Source organism: Malurus melanocephalus, unplaced genomic scaffold, assembly GCF_030028575.1.
Source record: "Malurus melanocephalus ecotype Western Australia unplaced genomic scaffold, MMel_1.1 scaffold_178, whole genome shotgun sequence".
Classification (NCBI taxonomy): domain Eukaryota; kingdom Metazoa; phylum Chordata; class Aves; order Passeriformes; family Maluridae; genus Malurus; species Malurus melanocephalus.
The window spans coordinates 773245-796400 of NW_026623410.1; the positions used below are offsets into that span (position 1 = coordinate 773245).

At 57.1% G+C, this 23156-nt stretch overlaps 4 protein-coding genes across 5 annotated transcripts in view; 3 read left to right on the top strand and 1 right to left on the bottom strand.

Annotated features, from left to right (window-relative positions):
* The first annotated feature begins 34 nt into the window (after positions 1–34).
* PRDX6 (peroxiredoxin 6) lies at positions 35–7043 on the top strand. The gene is made up of 5 exons (XM_057372776.1): positions 35–185; positions 1616–1772; positions 5078–5224; positions 5736–5882; positions 6400–7043. The coding sequence occupies exons 1-5, from the start codon at positions 94–96 to the stop codon at positions 6529–6531; spliced, it is 675 nt and encodes a 224-aa protein (XP_057228759.1). The 5' UTR covers positions 35–93; the 3' UTR covers positions 6532–7043.
* A 4211-nt stretch (positions 7044–11254) lies between these two features.
* Positions 11255–14347, bottom strand: FAM78B (family with sequence similarity 78 member B). The gene is made up of 2 exons (XM_057372775.1): positions 14056–14347; positions 11255–12784 (listed from the first exon to the last, which is right to left on the bottom strand). Exons 1-2 carry the CDS (start codon positions 14316–14318, stop codon positions 12262–12264), a joined length of 786 nt encoding a protein of 261 aa, XP_057228758.1. The 5' UTR covers positions 14319–14347; the 3' UTR covers positions 11255–12261.
* Positions 14348–14546: 199 nt separating this feature from the next.
* Positions 14547–17804, top strand: PLPP6 (phospholipid phosphatase 6). Of its 2 annotated transcripts, none has more exons than XM_057372773.1 (3): positions 14547–14673; positions 14803–15221; positions 16969–17804. In XM_057372773.1, the coding sequence occupies exons 1-3, from the start codon at positions 14651–14653 to the stop codon at positions 17337–17339; spliced, it is 813 nt and encodes a 270-aa protein (XP_057228756.1). In that variant the 5' UTR covers positions 14547–14650; the 3' UTR covers positions 17340–17804. The 2 variants fall into 2 exon arrangements, with proteins under 2 accessions (XP_057228756.1, XP_057228757.1); XM_057372774.1 differs by having other exon boundaries at positions 14548–14678.
* A 2213-nt stretch (positions 17805–20017) lies between these two features.
* Positions 20018–23156, top strand: part of LOC130577436 (flavin-containing monooxygenase 5-like) — an 8493-nt gene continuing 5354 nt past the window's right edge. Inside the window, 3 exon segments of the mRNA XM_057372779.1 lie at positions 20018–20528; positions 20530–20696; positions 21078–21231. Coding sequence (XP_057228762.1) covers positions 20205–20528; positions 20530–20696; positions 21078–21231 — 645 coding nt within the window. The 5' untranslated portion in view covers positions 20018–20204.

A 23156-nucleotide genomic window follows, 5' to 3' on the forward strand; every position in this document is an offset into this window, starting at 1 on the left:
GTGGCCGCGCGCAGGCGCAGAGGAGGCGGCGGCGGCGGCGGCTCCGGGAGCGGAGCGGGAGCGTGTGAGGGAATTGCCCCGGGAACYGCAGCCATGCCGGGACTGCTGCTGGGGGACGAGGCGCCCAACTTCGAGGCGGACACCACGCAGGGCCGCATCCGCTTCCACGACTTCYTGGGAGACTCGTGAGCGCTTGGGGATGCGGCGGGACCGGGACCGGGAGCAGGAGCAGGAGCSGGGGGTGGGATGTCCGCGCTGCCGCGGTGGTGCCCGGGGAGCAGGGAAGGAGCGGGACCGCTCACCACGGTTCTTCCACACGGGTGAACTCCGTGTCACCACGCCGGGCACGCTTGCTCTTAAATGTGTTTTTTTTTTCCCTGGCGGGCACGGCGGGGTTGCCGGGCAGCGCGGTGGCCGGAGCCGCCCGTCCCCATCATCCCCATCATCCCCATCATCCCCGGCTGCGCGGCCGGAGGGCGAGCCGAGCCCCGCAGGACACGGCCGAGACAGAGCCCGGGGACCAGCTCGGGTGTCGCGTACATCCCGGGAGGGTGTGGAGATGTGCAGAGCAGCGTGGCAACGGGCTCTGCCCTTCCTGAGCCCAACCTGGAGCCACGTGCCTTCGGGCTCCATTTCCCGCAGAGCTCGTTGCTCCATTTCTGACACAGGCACAGCGTGTTTGGGACTCACTCCCGGCAACGCTTGGCAGGCTTGAATCAGCGCTTGAGTCCCCTTCTGTCGGCATTGTGAGCTTGGGCAAACGGGAAAAAAAAGAGCCGTTAGCTGCGGGCCTTGTGAAACTGGCGGTTCCGGCCTGATCGCCCCTGTGGCACCTTCTCCTTGGTTGTTCGCTGCTATTTATCCAAGGAGTGTACTTATTGTATAAAGAGGCTCATGGCAGCAGTGGCCAGGTAACTKCCCTGTAAATTCCTGGTGACCCGTGGCAGTCACACGGCTCTGGCAGAGCTGCAGGGTGCCTCACTTGATCCCTGCAACTGCGTTCCCAAATCTCTCAGACAGGACTTTTCCCCCACTGYTGTGGTACTGGGGGCCAGATGAAGATCAGTGCAGGAAAATCTGTGAGTCTCGAGCTGAGAAATGGTGCAACAAGTCCCTGGCAGGGARTTTGAAGTGCTGGGGGTGGCTTTGCTTTAGCCCCTGGGAAGCCTTGTTGCTCCAGCCCATCCTGCAGCATGCTGGCTGCACTGCTTGCCTGTCTTGAAGTGTAAGATGAGCATTTGCCTGCTCTAAAGATTCAAAACCCGCTGATAGCAAGCAGTGAGCAAAAGCRAGGTGGCTGTGTCATTGTAACAGGAACCATAATGTGATGCTAACTTCTGGCCTTCCCTGTTGGTTGATTAATTCCTGAATTTTCATTGAGGACATTTAGCAGCTCAGAGCAGAGTGGGGAGCGAGGTGCAGGGAGTTTCTCAGAGCAGGGTTTATCTCATGAAGGTTTCTGGTGATGGGGAAGGAAGAGTTTCCAGGGCAGGATTTCCTTATCAGGGAGATGAGCTGTTCCCTCCTCCACGCCGTGCAATCTGCAGTTTGTTGTCTGCAGCACAAACCAGAGTGACATCTCAGCTTCACAYCAGCTCCTGCTCTCTCCTTCCAGCTGGGGCATCCTGTTCTCCCACCCACGGGATTTCACCCCTGTGTGCACCACGGAGCTGGGCCGGGCAGCAAAGCTGGCACCCGAGTTCAGCAAGCGCAACGTGAAGATGATCGCGCTCTCCATCGACAGCGTCCAGGACCACCTCTCCTGGTGCAAGGTACGGGTGATGGGGAGCTGCAGGGGGGCAGTTTGCACTTCTGCCTTGCTCCAGAGGCCACAGGAGAAGCTCACACAGGCTTGGAGCTACGTATCTCACATCCCAAAGCACGGGGGTGCTAAAATTCAGAGCAGGAACGGGAAGGTCTTCTCCATCTAAATGGAGCAGCCCACAAAATCCAAGGTGCTCTGTGCACTTTGATACAAGAGGAAAACAATATTACTGCTGTCCCAGCAGTCGCTTAAAGGGTTAAAACATGGGGGGGTGATGCCAAAACCTCAGGGGAAGGCAACCTGTCCACAGAGCCTCAGAAAGTTCTGTAATAAAACAGGAAAAGAGGCATCAGAAGTGAGCAGGCAATCTTCAAAGGATGTGGTTCCTGCTCGGGAAGGGAGAACAGAGGACAAACAGGGACGTGTTAAACATAAAACCACAAAGAGGAGAATGGTGAATGTAAAACCGTCACGAGGAAGTATTAGAAAAAAGATGGGAGTGGAATAACTTGGTGGAGGAACTTGAAAGGAGCTGAAGAGAAACTTCCCTGTGCTGCCAGGGAGAATRGTTCCAGGGCTAGAGGTGGTAGGGGTCTAAAATGAGTGTTTCAGACAGAAATGGCCAGACTGTGAAAATCCCTGGGTAAGAATTGCCTGCCAGTTTCTTAGCCCTTAACCTTTGGAATGTTCTCACATATTTTCCAGGGGTGAGACATGTATGCAATAAGAGCCATTAAAGGTGAGAAATTTCTACACTCAGACATTGTTTCACTGAGTGGCTTTAGAAATGAGCTAATTACCTTGTTGCTTAAATTGACCTCTGTACCTGAGGGTGCATGGCCAATGTTCCAGCAAGCCTCAGAAGGGCCTGGGAAAAGCAATGTACAAATCCCAGTAAATGAAATTTCTGTGCTGAAACCAGCAGTCAAATTAGCAAATAACATGTCATTAAACATCACAAAGTTTGGGTTGTGCTTTTGTGAGGGAGTCTTGTCTCCTGGTTGCCTACAGCCCTTTGAATTAGGGTATTGCTGACTTCTGCAAAGGCTTTGAATTTGCAGGGAGCTTTTCAGTGAAATCAGCTTTGTGAAGGGCAAGCCCTKTGCTGCAGGAAAGCAGGGAGGGAAGTGCTGAGCTCTGTCCAGGGCCTGCAGGGATGTGTGGGGTTCAGCAGACTCAGATGATCTGGAAAAGAGATGAAAAACGAGCTGACTTTGCTGATGCCACGGAATTGTTCACCACAACCCCAGGTAAAACCAGAAGCTGCAGAACAGCCTCTCGAYGCTGACTGAAGGGAGGCAGAGTAGGAAAGCCTTCCAGAACAACCATGGAAGGGCAGCAATCCATGCTGTGGTGAGATTATCAGGAGCACAGCCTGCAAGGAAGCAAATGGGCAGGAGGGGTGGCTGAAATCCTGCAGGAAACAATAAATTCCTGCTTGCTTTGCTGCCACATTTCAGTGGGCAGGTGGAGCCTGAGTGTAGCCAATGATCCTCKGTCACTTTGTTYAGCTGTGCTTGCCAGCCTGAGATRTCAYAGCTTATTYTTAGCCATCCCCAGCCAAAAAAACAGAGGCTTGCTCCAGGAACAAGGCTGTAGCTCAGCCTGGGATTGATCTCACTCCCCAGTCAGTGCTTCTCCAAGGGCTGGAGGAATTCCTGAGCTCCTTAAGCAGGGCTGGATGGCACGTGCTGTGCATGTCAGAGGTTTCAGTGCTCTCTTTGACCACTGAGACCTGCACCCAGGGAGTCAGTGGTGAATAAAATCACTCCAGTAATGTCTGGTTTCAGCTTGGACTCTGCAAAGACAATTAGTTCATGGGGAAGCRAGTCGTGGGTGTTTTATTGCAAAACAGGGTGTGGTTTGTGAGGCTGTTTTGTAGAACTCCCCAGGTCATGAAATTACGTGCATTTTGGAACGAGTTACAGTCCATAGGATTTAGGTATTATTTCCCAGAAGCTCTCTTCATTGTCCAGCCCCTGTTCTGAAGAGAGAGGAGTGKGTGGGTCTCATTTGCTGAGGTTCATCTGCAGCCTCCTGTGACTCTGTGGGGCATTCAGCAGTATTTCTCCTCAACTGAACTCTCCAGTTTTGCTTTCCTTCCCTGCTCTGCTCTGACGAGTCAGTTTTGCAGGACAACAGAACTGATTCCTTGCTTCCTTCCAAGGCAGGGCTGACCACAATCCAGCCAAGATAAACGGCCCCTTTTTGCACTGCAGTGGTGACTCAGAYAGGCATGGTAGAGAACAAGCAAAGAGTAAAGCTGGAAAGGAAATATCTGGCCACATGTGCACCACTTGACCTGCTTGCAGCATCCTGAGCAGCTGGGTCAGGGCTGCTGCCCCTTTTGTCAGATGAGGAGGGGTGCAGGGTGCCTGCTCCTGCTGCTGCTGGCTGCTCTGAGCAGTGCCAAGGGGCAGCATTTCCAACCCTGCCCTCCCTGAGTTCCCTCTGAGCACGGCCCCCCACATTCAAAGCCTGGAGAGGGCAGTGAGATTTGTACATTGAAKTTATCAGCTGAGCTGATAATGCAGCACAGCAGTGTGAGGGAGGCTCACATCATCAGACAGTTTTGTCCCCTTGTAGCACAAGAAGGATGGAAGGAACAGGCTGCTCTGTTCTGGGGCAGAAACATAGAATTATACTTGCTTTGATGCTGGCAGCTGCTCTGCCTTGAGCTGCTGCCTTGAGCAGGCTCCTTGCAGCACTGCTGGGGCTCAGTGTGACCTCTGAGGGTGTCACTGCAAATCCCAGGGATAACGTAAGTGCTCTGGCCGAGTCCAGACTAGGTTTGGAGTTTCTCAGAATACAGAGAGCAAGTTTGGGCTAGTACAGGCAGGAGGCTCGTAAGCCATGGTCACAGGCTGCAGGGCTGTGGATGGGGATGGTTTTCTTTTCTGTCCCAGACGTGCTTCAGAAAGGAGTGAGTGGTGACCTCACTCAGGCTTCCTCTCTTRTTTTTTGGGAGCCTTTGGTTAAGCAAGCTGTGAGTGACTTGCTGAATGGGGCTGATCCTTGCACAGGACCTGTGAAGTGCTGGACACTTGACCTATGGTTCGCTCTGCCACTAGAGAAACAATTCCTTAGGAGCACAGTCCAGTTCAGGTGTGACACCAACACATCTGTCAGCAGTGCTTGATCTCATACCGGGAGACAGTTGGAAGAGAGACACTTGTATTGCCAGGGAATGGTGGTTAAACCTCTCTGAGTCACTCAGAGGAATTCCCCATTGCTCCACACTCCCTGCCTGGCCTCTGTCTCTGCGGTGCTGCCAGGAGCAGGAACATCCATCCCATGGCTTTGTCTGTGCAGGACATCAACGCCTACAATGGAGAGCAGCCTGCAGAGAAGCTGCCCTTCCCCATCATCGCTGACAAGAACCGTGAGCTGGCTGTCAAGCTGGGCATGCTGGACCCCGACGAGCTGGACAAGGATGGGATGCCCCTGACCGCTCGTGTGGTGAGTGCTGGCCCCACAGCACCTTCCCAGCAGTGCAGAACCATGGCCTGCCATCCTCCCTGTGCCCAAACCTGATGGGCATGGCCATGTCCAGGAGCTGGGATGACTGCCTTGGGCTGAACYATGAGCTGTGCTGGAGAGGCAGGGCAGTGCTGGCCTGCTGGCAACAGCTTTGTCTTGCTGTTGTCACCCACTCATCCTGGTTGTGCCTGTCCCAAACTAATTTTTGTCAGTGCTTGATCTGCTGGACTTTCCCTCTCCCCTCGTGTGCTTGCATTAGAAGGGCACAGGTAGCAAAACAAGCTGGCATTGGAAAGGGGAGCTCCCAGAGCAAAAACAGGTTCCCCAGGCATCAGTTGTTCTCTAGATCCCCACCATGGCATCTCCCCTGTCCCAACACCTGTGATCAAGGAGTCCACCTCCCAGGAAAGGAAGGAATTCCAGGGCTGAGCAGATCCAGCAGAGATCAGACAAGTCTATCCAGTCCCTGACCCTGTCTCTCTGTGCTCAGGTGTTCGTTTTTGGCCCGGATAAGAAGCTGAAATTGTCTATCCTGTACCCAGCCACCACTGGGAGAAACTTTGACGAGATCCTGAGAGTGGTGGACTCCCTGCAGCTGACAGCCTACAAGAAGGTCGCTACCCCTGTGGACTGGAAGGTGAGGAGCAGAGCAAAGCTCACAGCCAGGCACTGGAAATTGGCACTSCAATGTCCACCAGCCTCCATTGGAGGCATACCCACAGGGTGGGGAAAGCAGCAGGTGCCTTGCCTCTGAAGGCTCCTGTTTCCTGCAGTGGGTTGGGCCAGCTCACCCCTTCTCAGGAAAGCAGACATTTCTCCAGGGCTTGGAACACCAAATGGGGCCAGCACCACCCGTCCAGGGGTGCCTGAGCAATAGGAATGGATGAGCAATTGCAGCATTGCAGAGATGCTCTACAATTCYCCCCTCCTCACTCCCTGTTCCCATGGGAATGCTGTGGGCAGGAGCTGGGCTGTGGGATCCCGTTGGCAGGGCTGGCAGATGGCACAGCTGTCCCTTTGGACACCTCCCTGTCTCGTGGTGTAGCTCCCCTCAGCCCTCAGTGCTGGCTCCAGGCACAGGGCATGCCTGGGGCTGGGCAGTGCCACCTGTGTCCCACGCTGCCAGCTCCTCACGGTCCCCCTTTGCTCCCCAGCCCGGTGACAGCGTCATGGTGGTGCCCACCTTGCCTGACGAGGAAGCCAAGAAGCTCTTTCCCAAAGGAGTGTTCACGAAGGAGCTCCCGTCGGGCAAGAAGTACCTGCGTTACACGCCGCAGCCGGAGTGAGGGCGCTGTCCATCTGTCTGTCTGTCTGTCTGTCCATCCCGCCGGGAGCCTCCCCGTGCCCGGCTCCCGCCCCTCCGGCACCGCACGATCCGCAGCCTGGTCCCGTCACACCGCTGGTGCACTGCAGYACTAAACCAACCCTCCCCAGCCCTTCCATCCTGCACATCCCCGCAGAACTAAACCCTGCGTGTTGGCCTGCCTTGAACCAGCCCTGCAAGGACGAGATGAGCAGGCCAGGGGCTCCAGCTGTGAGCTCTCTCCTGTTTGGTACCAGCCATGCTCTCTCCAAGGCGTGGTGAGAAGGGGTGTCCTGCTGGGACAGGGAGCTCTGGGGGCTCCAAACTGCTGYGTGCCTTTCAGAGCAGCTAACACACCTTTGGTCCCGTGAGTAGGGGAGGAGCTGCAGAGCCAATCTCTCACTTCTTACTGCTTTCTCATCTCTTGCCGGAAGGTGGTTGTTTCCAGGTTTTGTGGAAGAGGGAATCAAACAAATAAACTGACCTCCAGTACTACTTGCAGTGTCCTTTGTCTGTGCTGGTCCCCAGGGCACCCTGCACCATTCACTTTGCACCGTGTGGCCTGGGATGTGTGCCCAGGCTCAGGGGGACGTGGCAGCAGCACAGACTGCCCTTGTTCTTGCTCTGTGAGGACAGCATTTTGGATAGACAGGTTGTCCCGGGGCACACAGCCTCACACAAGGCAGTTGTGCTGTCCCTGCTGGGAAGGAAGAACGTGCCTCAGCCTGGCCTGCCCTTAGCTGCTGGGTTGGGGGTCCTYCCCTGCTCCCAGGGCACGAACAGGCGACAGGAGCTGTGCAGACTCCTGCCTGCTCTCCCACACCACCATCCCGGGGATTTGTCAGGAGATGAGCCATGTTTTAATAGAACAGYAGCAAAGAAACCTGCTCGCTGAATAGCTCATAGGCTGGTGGCTGCCAGCATCCCTCAGTGCGCAGCACGACCAGCAATGCTCAAAAGGAGSAGCTGTTAAAAAAATCAGCTGTCTCAGGGCACAAATGTGCTCCCCAGCCAGTAGGGACTGGGAGGTTTGATGTTCAGGTGAGCAATGCACTGGATTCAGTGAGATCCCCTCCAGGATCCCACAGACTAAACCTGGGCCAGCACCCACAACCCTCTTTCATTACTCCCCACCCCCTGCCAAAAAAAAAGATTTTATTAATTTTTAATTGCCTTCAGGAACTATGCAGCAAATATTGGTGTATTTCCCCAAATGGCTTTTAAATGAACCTTTGTTATGAAACTGTATTATTCCCATGCATTATTTTGACTAGGAGATAGGAACATTAGTCTCTGGGTTGACTTTTATTCTCACTGTTCCGCTCTGCAAGAAGGGGGAGGGGGAATCTGCAATTTCAAAAGGGAAACATCTTTCTTCTGTGCAGTTTTTCAGCTTTATCAAGCTGGGTAGCTTCCCTAGTTCCCCCGAGCTGGGCTGCACAAACTCCTACTTGCTGTTCTTGCTGTTCCCTCATTTTGATCTGGTTTCCAAAGGAAAAAAAAACAGTGTCTRCCCCCTCCAAGCTTTCCAACCAAGTGCCAAATTTTGTGGGAGCTTGAGGCCACAGCCCCACCAGCAACCTTGGTGCAAACAGCCTGCTCTGAGCATCCCCAGAGAAGGGCACTGCAGGGTCAGCACAACCTCTCCAGGACACCTCAGAAGCCACCTGCAAGTCAGGACAAAGTAGAACAAATCCTGTCACCAGACCTAAGGKCATAAAGCCAGCAGGGACAGCCACTGGTCCCACTGCTGAGGCAGGCAGGGGCTGATGAATGAAATTCCATTAATTCCTGCCTGTTCCACGGTGCTGCCATGGCCCCAGAGGTACAAATCASCCAGAGAGACTCAAGCAAACACAAGTTTTGGTTCCAGTACAGCTCGAGTAGTTTTCTTTTAATCCCAGAGAAGTGAAATGCAACATTTTTYGAGTTGGTAATAACATCCAGAGACAGAAGTCCGAGCCCCCTACTCAGTAAAGTCATTTGTGTTTAAGGCACTCTGCAAAACCAGCTTTCCTCTCTTTCCGATTTTCCCCTCTCGGCAGCAGAATACCTGGTTTGGTCTTTTTTCCATAGTGACATTCACACGTCCTGGCTCTTCCCGCCCTCTCCGGGACCTGGAGACAGCAAACCCAGCGGGAGAAGTGCCAGGAGGCCGGGTCAATAAACAGGGATGGGCACTGGAGGGAGCAGGGGGCTCTGAATCTCTGCAGGAAGGGGACAAGCACCGCRTGCCCTCCCTGCAGGCACCGGTGTGATTCCTGTCCCTCACAAAAAGGGGACCCACAAGCATCCCTCCCCAAAATGCAGGGGGCTGGGTGGGGGGGAGACCCAGCTGCCCCCACTGTGCAGCAGAAATGACCCCCCCACTCGACTTCCAGTTGTCAATAAATACCAATAAATAAATAAATAAATARATAAATAAATAAATRAATAAATASGTGACCCGAGGAAGGGAAGGAGGGGAAGGGGCACCCTGAAGCTCAGGGCATGGGGATCATGAGGGTGGGCATTTCCATGAGCTGCCCCTCCCTGAGATAACGGGGTGCTGGTGGGGAAGGGGGGCACAGGGAAGGCATCCCATGGGGTGGCTGAACACTGAGCCCAGGGCTCTGAGTGCTCACCCAGCCACGGGGAATGAGCCAAACCCGGACTCACACRTGGGAGCTCTTCCCCAATGCCTTCCCCCCTTCCTCTGAGCACCCACAGCCGGGCTCACCCCGCACCTCCAGCCAAGTGTGAGCACGCACCTTGTGCCAACATGCAAAATGCCTGCACGTTTCTGTAAACATTGTTTGCACGGGGTTTCTTTGCAAACAATTTTTGCAACCTTTTTTTCCCCTTCTTTTTTTTTTAACGGGGAAATGCCCACAAAGACAACCCACGCATCAAACCGAGTTAAGTGCATCAAATCCAGCTGTCAGAGCAGAAGCCTGGAGAGGTGAATACAGGCACGGCCCCGGGGCTCAACCAGCACCTGCCTGCAGGCTGGGGCAGCCCTGGGGGCTCAGGCACACGGCTGCAGCCAGGCACAGAGCCTGACACCGGCACCAGGATGTTGCAGACATTCATGGACTGAAATTCAGCTACTGCTGTCTCAGTGTCACAGCAAACGACGTGCCAAGGCTCAGACTGGCCAGCAAATCCCTAAAGATGGCAATGAATTTGACAGCGTCCCTGCAGCAGCATCCCTGCTGTCCCAGACAGCTGGAGCCACAGCAGTGCCACAGCAGCTCCCTGGGCTGACAGCTGGCATGCAGCCCTCTGCTGTGGGTTTTGGGGAGCTGGCTCACACAGCCTCTGGACACAGCATCCTCTCCCAACAGGAAGCCCACCTGGAGCTACCTGTTTATTGGGGAACCCCTTYCTCTGGCGTTATRGCTCTGATGCTGCCAGAGATGTTCYTGTCCCCCTGGGTCAAAAGTATACACCTGCCTTACTTCAAACCAAAAGGTACTCACCCCTCCCCCCTCCCCAATCCTTAAGGAAAATTGTATTTCAAGTTTCTAACCCCTCTCCACACACACTTTGTGATAAACAAAACATCGGCGATGGCAAAAGCYGCCATCAGTCCCACACCAGGACAAAACCACAGAGTCTCACAAGAGCAGAACGCCTTCCCACGTCAGCAAGTTCCCTGTGGGAGCTCTGCTCCYRAAAACACAGCAAACCAAAGCCCAGAGCTCTCTTGCACTCCAAACCTGCGCCACAGCAAGGCTGTAGACCCCTGCAAAACCCCGACATAGGCACCGAAAGCAGCAGGTTCCCAGCCCAGCGCGGGCGGGAGGAGCAGGAGCACCGGCCCCGGCACAGGGAAGTGTCGCGTCAAGGCGTCAAAATGCAGCACTCCCAGAGGAAAAATAAATAAAGGACTGGATCAGCAGCAAACACTACTGAGGACAATAAATAGCACGGGGATTTCACAGGGATTTTTGGTCTGAGATGCCTCGGGAGCCCCTGTGCTGGCGGGGCCCGGGGTGCACACCCCATCCTGGGAAAGCAGGAGCCATGGTGGAAGCTTTGCGGGAGTGGAGCTGTGGGGATGCGCTGGCACAGGGAGCTGGGCAGCGCCGGGCTGGGCATCCCAGTGCCAGGCTGAGGGCAGTTCTGCTGGCACCCCAGGAAAGGCCCTGCATGGAAGTGTCACCCGGAGAACCTCCCCAGGCTCTCCTGCCAGCGGGACAGCACATGGGAGCCTCCCAGCAGGAATGACCTGCATGCTCAGGGCAGCACAAACCTGCCGTGGTGGGCAGACAGGGCTGCGAGCTGGAGGAACTGCAGGGCTCGTGCCACGGAGCACAGAGCAGCCAAAGCAGCAAAAGCTGTAAYCACCTGCCCAGGAGTGATGGAGCACCCACAGCAGCAACAGCACAGCCATGGTTTATGCCTCTGCTGCAACTCCWGGGTGAAATCCTGGGAATTGCCAGCCAGCTGTATCCCACAGCACCGTGCTGCCCCACGGACCAGCCAATGCCAGCCAGCCAGGCAGCGAGGGGCAAGGAGAAAGGCAAATAAATCCCCCTGTGACCCCTCCCGAGCACYGCAGCAGCAGGAGGAGGCAGCCCCCAGGCAGTACATTCACCTCCTCCTTCTCAGGGAAAGCCAGGCCTGMCCTGCACGGCCTCTGCTCACATCCCTGCCTTCCACCCATGGAGAGCCCATCCCTGCAGAGCCTGGGGTGTGCTGTCCCCTCCACTGGGGGGGGCCCAGCCAGCAGCCACCCTGCTCCGTGGGTGGCTGAGGAAGGGGAGGTCTCCACGTGAGCCAGCATTTGCGTGGAAAATGAGCAAGCACCTGACTTCTAGCAAGGGAGTGGGGTCTGCAGTGAAGCGAGTGAGGCCAGGGGTACCTCTGAGCTRGTCTGGGTACCCCACACACACAGAGCAAGTGAGCACCTGGGCTGGGAGAGCAGACACCACTCCTGATTTCTCACTCGGCTCAGGATCAGTTTTGCTTCCACAAGAGAAGGGTCGGCAGGACTGGGGAGGGGAGGCCGAGGAACCGCAAAGACTTAGTGCACCTTAAAACAAAAGGACATCTAACCTGCCCTTAGATCTCACTCCAAGACGGAAAAGAGCTATGGCATCTCCTACACTCACAACTACTCCAAACACACCCAGACGCATGCAAAACGTGTCCCACTCCCCCTGGGCTGCAGAAAACCCTCCCTGGCAGTGGCAGCAGCCAGGGCCGGGCTCTGATCAGCCCCCAGCACTGCCCGTTCCCATGCCACTCCCGGCCCTCCCGCCCGGTGCCAGCGGGCAGGCGAGGGGTGGATTATCGATCCGAAATGCATAGGTATGGACACGGCAGGGACACGGCATCCCGGCGGGCAGGGTCACCCAGCAGCCCCCTGCTGCCAGCAGGCACAGCCTCCGCTTCTCCCTCGGGCTGGGTGGAAGGCAGCATTCGCCACGGGCACRGTTCAACCACACTGGTGCTCCTGGCGCTGCCCGGCAAGGAAAGACGAGTCCTTTAGGTCAGGCAGCCTCTGTGCCAGCTGCAAGTACTCGATTTCGCTTCCTGGGAAATCCTCCAGCTCAGCAAACCCTCTTCTGTGCCCTTGTGCCAGCCAGGCTCTATTTCTGACTGAGGAGGAGCCATGTTTCCAACCACAACAACAAAGGCAGGAGAACCCGAGAGGTCTGCTTTGGCTCGCAAACCCTGTTCGTCGGCAGCGGGCTGGGGGCACCCAGGTCCTCACGTGCGTGCCCTACTTGGGAGGTATCACAACTATGGGCTGCCCTCGCTTGGGTCTCCACATGAGGACCTGGGCGTCGTTGGCGTTGGGCTTCACTAGTGCGTTTGGTGGGATGGGCTCCATCCTGCTGAGGATCCGCGGCTGCTCCTGCTGAGTCCTGCCCACCAGCCGTGCCCGCTGCCCCAGCAGCTGCATGGGGTCCACCTCAATGTCCACTCGCATCCTCCACTTTATAGTCTGCAAGATGATCTTCTCCTTGGTGGTTGTGTTCATGGCCACGAGCCACGTGGTAAAGCTCTGGTCCCTTTTGATCCTGGTCAGCAGCGGCACGTTGCTGTTGCTCACAGGGACAGCCCACGTCACGCTGGGGTAGAAATTGTCATTCATGCTCACCGAGAACCTGGAGATCTTGTTAGTGGGCCCGACCAGGGTCACGGTTTCTGTGGTGTTTCCGTACCAGGGGTAGCTCACCCCATCCGAATCGCTGATGGCTTTTACTCTTCCTTCTCGCAGGTCGGGCAGCTCCCAGCTTGACCTGGTGAGARGGAAGAGAAAGGTCAGCAGGGAAATGGCAGCAACAGCACCCAGGGAGGGATGGGGACACTCTCCCTGCCTGCAGCAAACTCCCAGGACCAATCCAAAGAACAAACTCGGCTTCGGTTCCTTTGCCGAGACCCACACATMAGCTGAAGCCTTTGCTCTGCCCAACACAATGCCATTTAAATTAATCTGCAATCAAACAGACTGAGCCAAACCCCACTGCTGAGTCTCTCTGGGGTCACTCTCTCCTTAATCAGCTCCTGCATTAGAGAACAGCCTTCCCCATCCACCAGCTGCAGCATTGTGAGCATGGCATCAAGCCAGCCCATCAGCAGCCCTCTCCTCAAGAGATCTGCAAGTTTTATKCCTTAAATACAGAAACATGTACAACAATTAAAATCCACAATTATGCCTGCTCCAGCACAGTGAAATCCCTGCAATACGGCTGGGAGCAGGGGGAAATTCCAGCCCAAATCTTTGCTGCTGACCAGGTTATCAACACTGTGTGTCTATAGCAAGGGCTGAGTGGCAATGACAAGGGAGGAGCTTTGGAGCAGAGGGGCTGGGGCCACACTTCTACCATCCCCCCCARTGATGAGCTCCACTCAACTCCAATATCCCCAAGTGTTCCAGTGCCACACGCACACCAATCTGTCACGACACAAGGATGCAGACAGGCAGCACAAGGACCTGCTGCTCCCCCAGTGAGCACACACCTGTGGCACCAGCAGCAGGAGCCCACCAGCAAGCTGCAGAACACACCCCTCTGGACGCTTCCCCTCTTACATCACCCCTTACCAAAAGCACAACACACACCAAGAGAGCCAGCTTTGCCCCTCGGCGTCCGCACAAGTCACCCGGACACTCAGGCATTGGGAAAAGCCGATTTCCAGCAGCCCCTTCTGCCAAGCACACAAGCCAAGCGGGCAACTCCCGCCCACGTCCCAGTCCCAGAGAAGAACCAGCGCTTGGTGGGACACAGCGGCCGCAAAGCCCCGGAACGGGCGAGCTCCGGAGCACCGGGATGGGGCAGGAGCCTCTGTGGGACGGAGGAGCAGGAATTGCGGGGGCGGGAGCGGGYGCTGGGGTGAAGCTGCGTGGCTGTGGCTGTGGCAGAGGTGGGGTAAAGGGGAAGCACCGGTGCAGCAGCCGGTGCCCGCGGGCGAGCAGAGCAGCTGCCCTCAGGGGTGCCCACGCCGCTCGCAGCCCGAGGCCCGCCCAGGCCCCCGYGCCCCCATCCCCGCCGAGCCCGCCCGCGATGCTCACACGCCGAGGTCGCTGTAGGTGTTGTAGAACTCCATGTGGTTGCAGGCCTGGATCCAGCCCACCACCCAGGTGTGCCGCCGGGCGATGGGCGGCATGAGGACGCGGGCGGAGGCGCGGAAGTAGGGCGTGCGGTACCGCAGCACCACCGGCGAGCTCTCCTCGATGGCCGTGGCCGCCGGCTCGATGGTGGCCGACACGTCCGACACCACGATCTGCTCCCGGCGCACCCGCGCCTTGCAGGCCACGCTCTGCAGGCACCCCATGGCCGCGGCCGAGCCGCCGTCACCGCGGGCCCGGGGGGGCGGCCGGTCCCGCCGCCGCCCGCCCGCCGCGCATCGCCGCCCGCCGCACGGCGCCCGCACCGGCGCCGGCAGGGCGAAGGCGCCGCCGCCGCCGAGCCTCTTGCGGCCCTCGCCGGCCGCCGTACGCCGGCCGGGGCGGGCACGTGCGCGCCGGTGGGCGGGGCGCGGCCGGGGCTCCGCGGCGAGCACGTGCGTCACGGGCGGAAACGGAACGGGAAGCGGAAGCGGCGCGGGGGCCGCCCGGTACCGGGGGAAGCGCGCCGCACCCGCCGCGTCCTTGGGGACACGCCGGCATGGAGGGGACCGCGCCCCGGCGGTGCGGTAGCGCGGGGCGGGGGTGCCGGGCAGGACGCGGGGAGGGGGAGAGGGAAGCGGCCCCGGGCAGGGWGATGTGCTGGATCCCGGTCGGGCCCGGCAGCGGGTAACCGGCGCCCGCCTCTCGCAGGCCGCCTCCTGTCGTCATGCCGAGCCCCCGGAGCAGCCGCGAGCGACGCGCCGGCGGCAGCGGCGGCCGCCTGGAGTTCCTGTCCCTGAGCCAGCGCGGCCCCGCCGCTCCCGACAGCCCCTCCCGCCGCAAGGAGTCCGGCGGCGCCGCAGCCGCCCCGCTGCCCGAGGAGGACTGCATGAAGCTGAACCCGTCCTTCGTGGGCATCGCCCTCAGCTCCCTGCTCGCCATCGACCTCTGGGCCTCCAAGCGCCTGGGCGTGTGCGCTGGAGAGGGCTCGGCCTGGGGCAGCGCCCGCCCCCTCATGAAGGTCATCGAGGTGTCGGGGCATGGCATCCCCTGGSTGCTTGGCACCTTCTACGGCCTTTGCCAGAGTGACAGCTCGGCAGCCAGGGAGGTGCTGCTCAACCTGCTCTTCGGTGAGGCGGGGGGCTCGCCCCAGGGCTCTGCCGGCAGGGGYTAGGGAGGGGAGGGCCCGAAGAACGGGGTAAACCGCAGGTCCCTACCGCCCCGAGGGCACCAGCTGATTTTGAGCAACCTGTGCAKGCTTATCGGGGGTGTGTGGTAGCAGAGGGAGTGACGCTGCAGCTTGAGGGCGTGGTGGCACCGGGTGAGACTCATCTGTCACAGCTGCAACCACGCACTGCGAAACTCTCGACAGCTAAAGTGCTCCTGCAGTTRCACAAAGCTCTCAGGGTGCTGAAGYCTCTTTTAGCTCTTCAAGCTTGTCAGGACAGCGCATTCGAGGTGCAGCTGCCTCGTGTTGAGATGCCAGCCCATTCCCTGAAAAGCTGTCCTGGCACACAGACATTCATCCTTGGCTCCCAGCAGGCAGGGCTGTGCTGGATTGCTCTGTATTAGCCACTGAGGAAATTTGATTTAAAGCATGAATTGTAACCTTGCATGGTGTCRTATTTCACACACACAGAGTAGTCTAGGTATCCTGAAACTACTCGTTTTTTTTTATTTTAGAGACTAGTAGCTCCAGAGCTCTAGAACTTTTTTAAGTTCAAAGTTGTTACTCTTTCATTAAGTTGCAAATAATTAGGATCTCACTCTTATAATGTGAACTGAAATTTGCTTTGTGGCAAACAAGGTTTGTAATCTTTCTCAACTAGCAGCACGTGGTTAAAATTGTTGGGGACCTAGAGGGACTTGGAGGCCTCCAGCTTAAYTTCTTCTCCAAGGAGATCTGTCCCAGCCCTCAGTGTTCTGGGGCCCTGGGCACCCACATGAGAAAGGGTTCTCTCRTGTTCAATTTGAATCTCCCACACCCTACGTAGGAAGAGAAAAAGCAGTTGATCTAAGTTTACATGTGGGAAAAAGAGTTCTTAAATGAGTAACCAAAGAAAATGAACTAAAGCAAGCTAAAGATTTGGTGTCCAGAAACATATATTAGGATGAGCAGAAGTTGGTGTCTTCCACGTCTTCCCTGGTRGAAGTAGCCCTGGCTTTGAGTGCTGTGTTAAGCTGAGCTAAGAGGGATGGAGAAARTACCCTCTGCCCTACATGAGAAGCTGCTCTTGCCAAATACTGGCTGAACACTTCTCAYGGGTACTTTGCCTCTTCTATCACAATGGCCTTTAGCTCTCAGGGCAAGCCACCATTGTTTAAATAATCCTTTATTAATCTCTTGAAAACCAAAGCGTGGTTAACTTTTCCCCCAGTAGCAGGGAGAAGCCAGACCCCAGGAGCCCTGGCACCGCACCAACTCTGAGCCCCTCCCACTGACCTGTGCCTCAGTAGTTGCCGATCATTTACCCAGCTTTGACCCTGGTCACTGGGACAGGCAGAACAATGCAGAGTCAGCACTGCCAGGAGGGGAGTTGGGGAACGTTAATACCTCTGCTGCCTTCAGAATGAGCCCCAAATCGTGGCATAATCAGATTTTGCACAGAGAGAGAAGCCCTGGGGTGCAGACTGGGCAGAGCTCTGTTGGCTGTGGCAGGCCAAGGGTCTTGGTGATACACGAGGGGTGTGTGCTGAGGAACAGAGGTTGAAGATGTGCTCATGCTGCTGCAGAAGGCCAAGAGCAGCTGAGAGCTGTGCTCTCCCCCCCTGGGTGTTGCAGCCATGGGGGATACACCCTTCTGGCAGCTTCGGGCAGCCAAGTGCTTCCTTAGCTGATGGTTCTGCTCTCAGTAACCCCATCCCCCTCTCTCCTAGCATTGCTACTGGACATAGTGATGGTGGCGGTGGTGAAGGGAATTGTCAAGCGGCCGCGGCCCACCCACAACAAGATGGACATGTTTGTCACCATCTCGGTGGACAAGTACTCCTTCCCGTCGGGCCACGCCACCAGGGCCGCTCTGGTCTGCCGCTTCGTCCTGCGCCACCTGGTCCTGGCCGTCCCGCTGCGGGTGCTCGTGGTGCTCTGGGCTCTCATCGTCAGCATCTCCCGGGTCATGCTGGGCAGGCACAACATGACGGACGTGCTCTTCGGGCTGCTGCTGGGTTATGCACTGTACGGCGTGGTGGAGCACTGCTGGCTGTCCCCGGCCACCATGCCTGCCCTCTTCGCGCTCTGGAGCCACTGACTGACCRCTGGCTTCCTCACAAAGCAGGGACCATGTGCTGGTGTTCTGAKCACGCACAGGGAGAGGATTCTGGGACTTGAACTCGCATCCTAAACCACATCAGTCCAGCCAAGACTTCTACACGAGCGGTGCTGCAGGCTCCAGAGCCTGCACTCAGATGTTTGGTGCTGTTTTGCCCTCCTGGTCGGCTGTCAGGCAGGGTCTGCACTGTTCTCTGGTGACAAAAACCGGTCTCTGCAGAGCCTGGGGAGGGCTCACCACACACACTGGGCAGCCCACTGCTAATACTGTGAATCTGCATGCTCTCGCTGGGCACCTGCAATAGCCCATGGTGTACATGGTAGCCGTGACTTGCAGAGGCTTCCCTACAATCATCCCTGTATCTGTATTCCATAAATACACTGATGATGCTGCTGTCATAAGCATACCCTGTGCAGCCTGCTCTAMAACACCTGCCTGGAGGGGACCCCCRSRGGTCTCAGGGTTAGAAAGAGCTTTGCCTTCCTAAGTAATCTCTTCCGTATTGCTCTCAATTTAAGTGCTGCACTAAGGGCAGATGTAAAATGATGAGGAGGACAYGGGCACATGGCTCCCAGTGCCATGGGGAAAGGACAGTGGGACTGAAGGGTTGATCATCCAGTGGGTTCCATGGGAAGTACCTCACAGCACCTGCCTGCTCCTTAAGTTCTTGTTCAGAGCTTCCCAGTTCCTTTTTCTCTCCACAGGATTTTCAGTTTCTCGGGGTTACAATGCATTCACAGCAATTCCTGATCATCAGCATATTCCAGGCTGCAGAGTGTCCTGCAGAGCCAGCCCCTTTCCACAGCCCAGCAATACACCCAGCYCCAGATCTGAGCCTTGCTTGCACCTCTTGCAGCAAGAGACCCTGGCCACCATCAGCCCCACATGCTCCAGGCAGGCTGGCTCTCCTCCACTGACACCACTGGTAGCCTGTTTTTCACAGAGGGATGCTGGTCCTTGGCARGAGGGGATCACAAGGAGCTTCTGTAATGAGCTGAGGTCAAGAYTGAGCCAGAAAATCATAGAACCCACATCATCAGGGACCACAGCAAGGCAGGGAGTGAGGGCTCTGGACTGAGCTCAGATAATGAGCTTAAACAGTACTCCTGGCATGTGGGTGGAGGGATTGAGCCCAGGTGAAGCTCTTTGTGGTCATTGAGGTCTATTAGTATACTCAGGCCCTGCAAAKCACCGATTAAGTCGTATTAAGACCAGGAAGTGTTTAAATGTGCTGTGCACGCAGGTGGAGTGTGYAGGAGCAGCCTTATGGCTGCTGGTATGAGCACCCTGTCATTGACTGTTAGTTGTACAGGGGCTGGAATGAAAGTGCTTGATGTGACAGGCTTCCCTGGACCTGAGCCCTCACCCACTGACAGGATGAGCCAGTGAAGCTGCCAGATCCAGGTGGGCGCTCCAGTGACCAAAAAATAATCCCCTGTGTTGCACGGCATGCCTGGCAGSCGGCTGGGCCAGTCCGGCCTGCCCTCCTGTGCCAAGGCACAGACCAGCCCCCTGGTGGCTGTGGGAGCACAGGCATGTGGCACACTCCATGAGAAAGGGTTTGGGGTGCTCAGGCCTTGTTGAGCTCTGCCAAAACACCTTTGCTCTATCTTTTCCAAAACAGTGGGGTTTTTTTGTCTGCACTCAAAAGGCTGTTTTCAGAGTTGTTGGGGTCTTCCTCTCTACATCATGGAGGGCACAGCAGCAAAGCTGTGCATCAGTGGCTCCCACATACATGCGTGTGCCGAAAGTTGCTCTTGACTCATTTACAGGACACTCCATGAGGTCCTGGTGGCACCCACCATCACCACTGTACAGCCCTGCTGCCTGGCCACCCTCTCACTTCTTGTCTGCTTCTCTTCAGTTGCACCAGACACCTTTGGTCTCCTTCAAGCATGGAGTGCTAACCCACTGAGCTTTCTGCTCCACATGTCCCACAGCATTTCTGCCCACGGTGGAAGTCCAGAGCTGACATTGTAGAGCAGACACTGCTGCCCACACTCTACATCTCGGGTGCTTGCCAGGCATGGAGCACTGATTTTTCCACAGRTATCAACCATCTGGCCTTGACCAAAATCCCTGGTGCCTGATAGCAGCTTGTCTGGGCTACAAGTTCAGATACAGCAGGGTAAAGTCCAGGGCAGTGCAGCTCCTGCAGGGATAAGGGCAAATTCAGAGGCAACCTGCACAGAGGTTTTAAAGCACAGCAGAGCAGTTGAGAGCTCAGAGAATCTCCCTGTACTTGTCACCCTTGGGCAGTCTGCAGAGCTTGCAAAAGAGCCAGAAGCCAGCTGACAGCGGAGCAGGAAGAGTAGCACTACCATTGCTGCCAMCTCACCGTCCCTGTGCTGATCTCTTGCCTGGTAAGATATTTATGATGTTTTTTGACAGGCAGGTATGGAGTGTGGGTTGGTAGCTCGGTGCCTCTGCCCCAGGCAGAGATCAGTCTTTGCCAATAGAGGGACAGAAAGCTTTATTAAACTTAATATAAACATTGTATGAGTTTCAGAGGTTAAAACCATTTCAGCTGCAGAGATTGACCCCTCAGCAGCCCTGTGCCTTGCTCAACTCTACAGCAAAGTTCCCTGGACACAGGAGAGCAAATTTCCCTTGCAGTACTCAGGGGCTGTCTGGCTGTGAGTGCGCCAGGAGCCAGCAGCAAGCAGCAAGTTTTGGATCCACCTAGTACAGCCTCCTGCTGTGAGGGACAATCTTCCTTACTGGTGCCACCACCCTTGCACCAGTGACACCGCAACAGCATGGTGCTCCTCGCACCAAATTCCGCTGGTCCCAGGACTYTGCTAGCCCAGGAATGTGCCGTGGCTATGGGGACGTTGTGCCGACATGCCTAGCACAGGTGATGTGGGCAATAAAATGCCGGCTGCCACTGGAGCAGCCAGAGCCGTGTGTCACCCCGGGTACCAGCAAAACCGGAGTTGGGCTGATCCTGATAATCCCCGGGTAAAAAGTCCAGGGCAGTGTTTGTTTACCAAGCACGCAGCCACAAGGATCGGCTGCGTGTCTGTGTCCCCGCGCAGCGCCTGGGATGACTCCTTAGACCGTGGCGACAGCGCTGCCGGAACAGCCAAGCCGGCGGCCGGGAGCCAGCCGAGCTCTGGCTTCCTTTTCCCGGCCCGTGGGAGGAGTGACGGAGGRGGAGGCCCCGCTCCCGGACGCTGCGTACCGTGGAGCCAGGCCGCGGTCCGGCCTCGCGGGTCGGGGTCCCCCGGCAGAGTCCCTCGCCCGGCTCCGTGCCTGCCGCCAGCCTTCCCTGGGCTGCTCCTCCCCCGGCCGCAGGTCGGTTAAGGTGTTCCCCGCGCTGCCACCACGCAGCAGGTATCGGGACAGCGCAACAGGAATGTCCCCTGGGAAGGGAGAGGGCAGAGGGCTGTCACCCACCTGGGAGGGAGCCACTCCAGGGCACAGCACTCCAGGGCACCTCCATCGCCTGGGAATTGGCATGGGCGGGGAGATTTTGAGGCTCCCTGACACTCGGCGGGATTTCTCCTCAGGCATCCAGAGGCAACACCACAATAGTGTAAAACCCAGCACGGGCCAGATCCCCACCTAGAAGGGGACAGCAGTTGCTTCACAACCCCAGACAAACTTTTGAGGGACTGCTTCTCAGCTTGGGGCCTCTGGTGCACCAGAGGCAAAGTTTTGCACAGTTGCACCCCTGGCCATTCAGCCCCGCTGTCCGACGGTTTTCGCAGGCAGAGGCCCGGTGGTGCAGTACAGCATGGCAAAGAAGGTGGCCATCATCGGCGGGGGCAGCAGCGGGCTGTGCGCCATCAAAGCCTGCCTGCAGGAGGGGCTGGAGCCCGTCTGCTTCGAGAGGACCGGAGACATCGGAGGCCTCTGGAGGTTTGAGGTAATCCGTGCCAGCAACACGTTGTGCTGGGGGTCAGCAAGGTGGCCCTCAGGGGTCAGTGRTGGCTGGTGGGGTGGCCATGGTGGGATCCTTTTGGTGACACTGAGGGCAGGGGCTCCATGTAAAGGAATACCTCATCAGCCCCAGCCATCCTTCCCCATCACACCCCTGACCAGCACTGATCTGTGCCCCGCTCCCACAGGAGAACCCTGAGGAAGGCCGTGCCAGCATCTACCGCTCCGTCATCATCAACACCTCCAAGGAGATGATGTGCTTCAGTGACTACCCCATCCCTGAGGACTTCCCCAACTACATGCACAACTCCAAGATCATGGAGTATTTCCGCATGTACGCCCAGCACTTCGACCTGCTGCGCCACATCCGCTTCAGGGTGAGAGCTGGGGGCCGAGGGGGTGGTAGCAGCGGGCACAGGGGGCACAGGGTGCCTGACACCGCTCTCCCTGTGCCCAGACCAGCGTGTGCCGTGTGTCCAAGCGCCCCGACTTTGCCAGCAGCGGGCAGTGGGAGGTGGTGACGGAGAGCGAGGGCAAGCAGGAGATGGCCGTCTTCGACGCYGTGCTGGTGTGCAGCGGGCACCACACCGACGCACATCTCCCGCTCAGTTCCTTCCCAGGTACTGCCCTGCACAGTGGCATGAAGAGACACCCCTGAAACCTGGTCCATGCCAGTCCCTGTTCTCCCTGCTGCCTTCCCTCCTGGCCCCAGCATTTCCCTACCTTGCTTTGACTCCAGGAGCACTCCTATGCTCCCCAGGACTGGTTTGGTGGGGCAAGGGAGCATCTCCAGGCTGTAGAGGGGTGATCCTCCAACCTGGCACCAGGAAGGCAAGCATCTCTCCTCCCTGCTCACAGGAATTGAGAAGTTCAAGGGCCGCTACCTCCATAGCCGAGATTACAAGGAYGCTCAGGCTTTCACAGACAAGAGGGTTGTTGTCATCGGGATCGGGAATTCGGGGTCAGACCTGGCTGTGGAGATCAGCCAAACAGCCCAGCAGGTGAGCAGGAGGATTGGGGTCCTGGCAGGCAGGCAAGCCCCTGTGGGATACTGTCAGCTCCACAAGGACACCAGGAGCAAGGCACTGGCACAGCTGCTGCTCCGTCCCAGCACTCACTGTGTTTGGCAATGCTGGCACCTGCCAATCCCAGCTGCCAAGCAGTTGAGACTTGGTCCCACTTCCCTGCAAGATCCCAATCACCAGCTCCCTCTGCCCTCTGGATCTTTTCCCAATGCTTGGGCAGCACAAAGCAGAGTGATCCCAGGGCAAGGACATGTCCCGCCCAGGGCAGCCCTCCCAGGACCATCACTGCCTTCAGGAATTGATCCTTCTTCCTTGTCTAGGTCTTCCTCAGCACCCGCCGAGGTGCATGGGTTCTCAACCGCGTCGGAGATCAGGGCTACCCTATCGACACCATCTTGACCACCCGCATGAWGACATTCCTGCAGGAGCTGGTCAGCTCATCCATGGCATGTGACTACATGGAGAAGAAGCTGAATGCCAGGTTCGACCACTCGCGCTACGGCCTGAAGCCCAAGCACAGGTATCAGCAAACACTCCTCCTGCCCAGAAGGGACTCTCTGCCTCCCCCTGTGTCCAGTTCTGCTCGGCCAAACCATGCTCCCTGTGTTTGGGCTGGGTTAATAGTTTGGTTGTGCCCAGGCAACGCTTGAGGAATCCACCACTGCCCCTTGCAAAGACTCTTGGAGACACCAGTGCAGAGGCAGCTGCTGAGCATCTCAGGATGAGCATTCCCAGAGCAGAGAGCAGCAGCTGGAACAAAAACATTCCCTTCCAGTGTCCTAATGGCTTCTTGTACCTTCCAGGGTCCTCCACCAGCACCCGACCGTCAACGATGACCTGCCCAACCGCATCATTTCAGGCAGGGTGCGGGTGAAGCCAAACATCC

Coding starts and splice junctions, on each gene's coding strand:
- FAM78B (XM_057372775.1), bottom strand. CDS start 14,318: ATGGGGTGCCTGCAGAGCGTGGCCTGCAAGGCGCGGGTGCGCCGGGAG.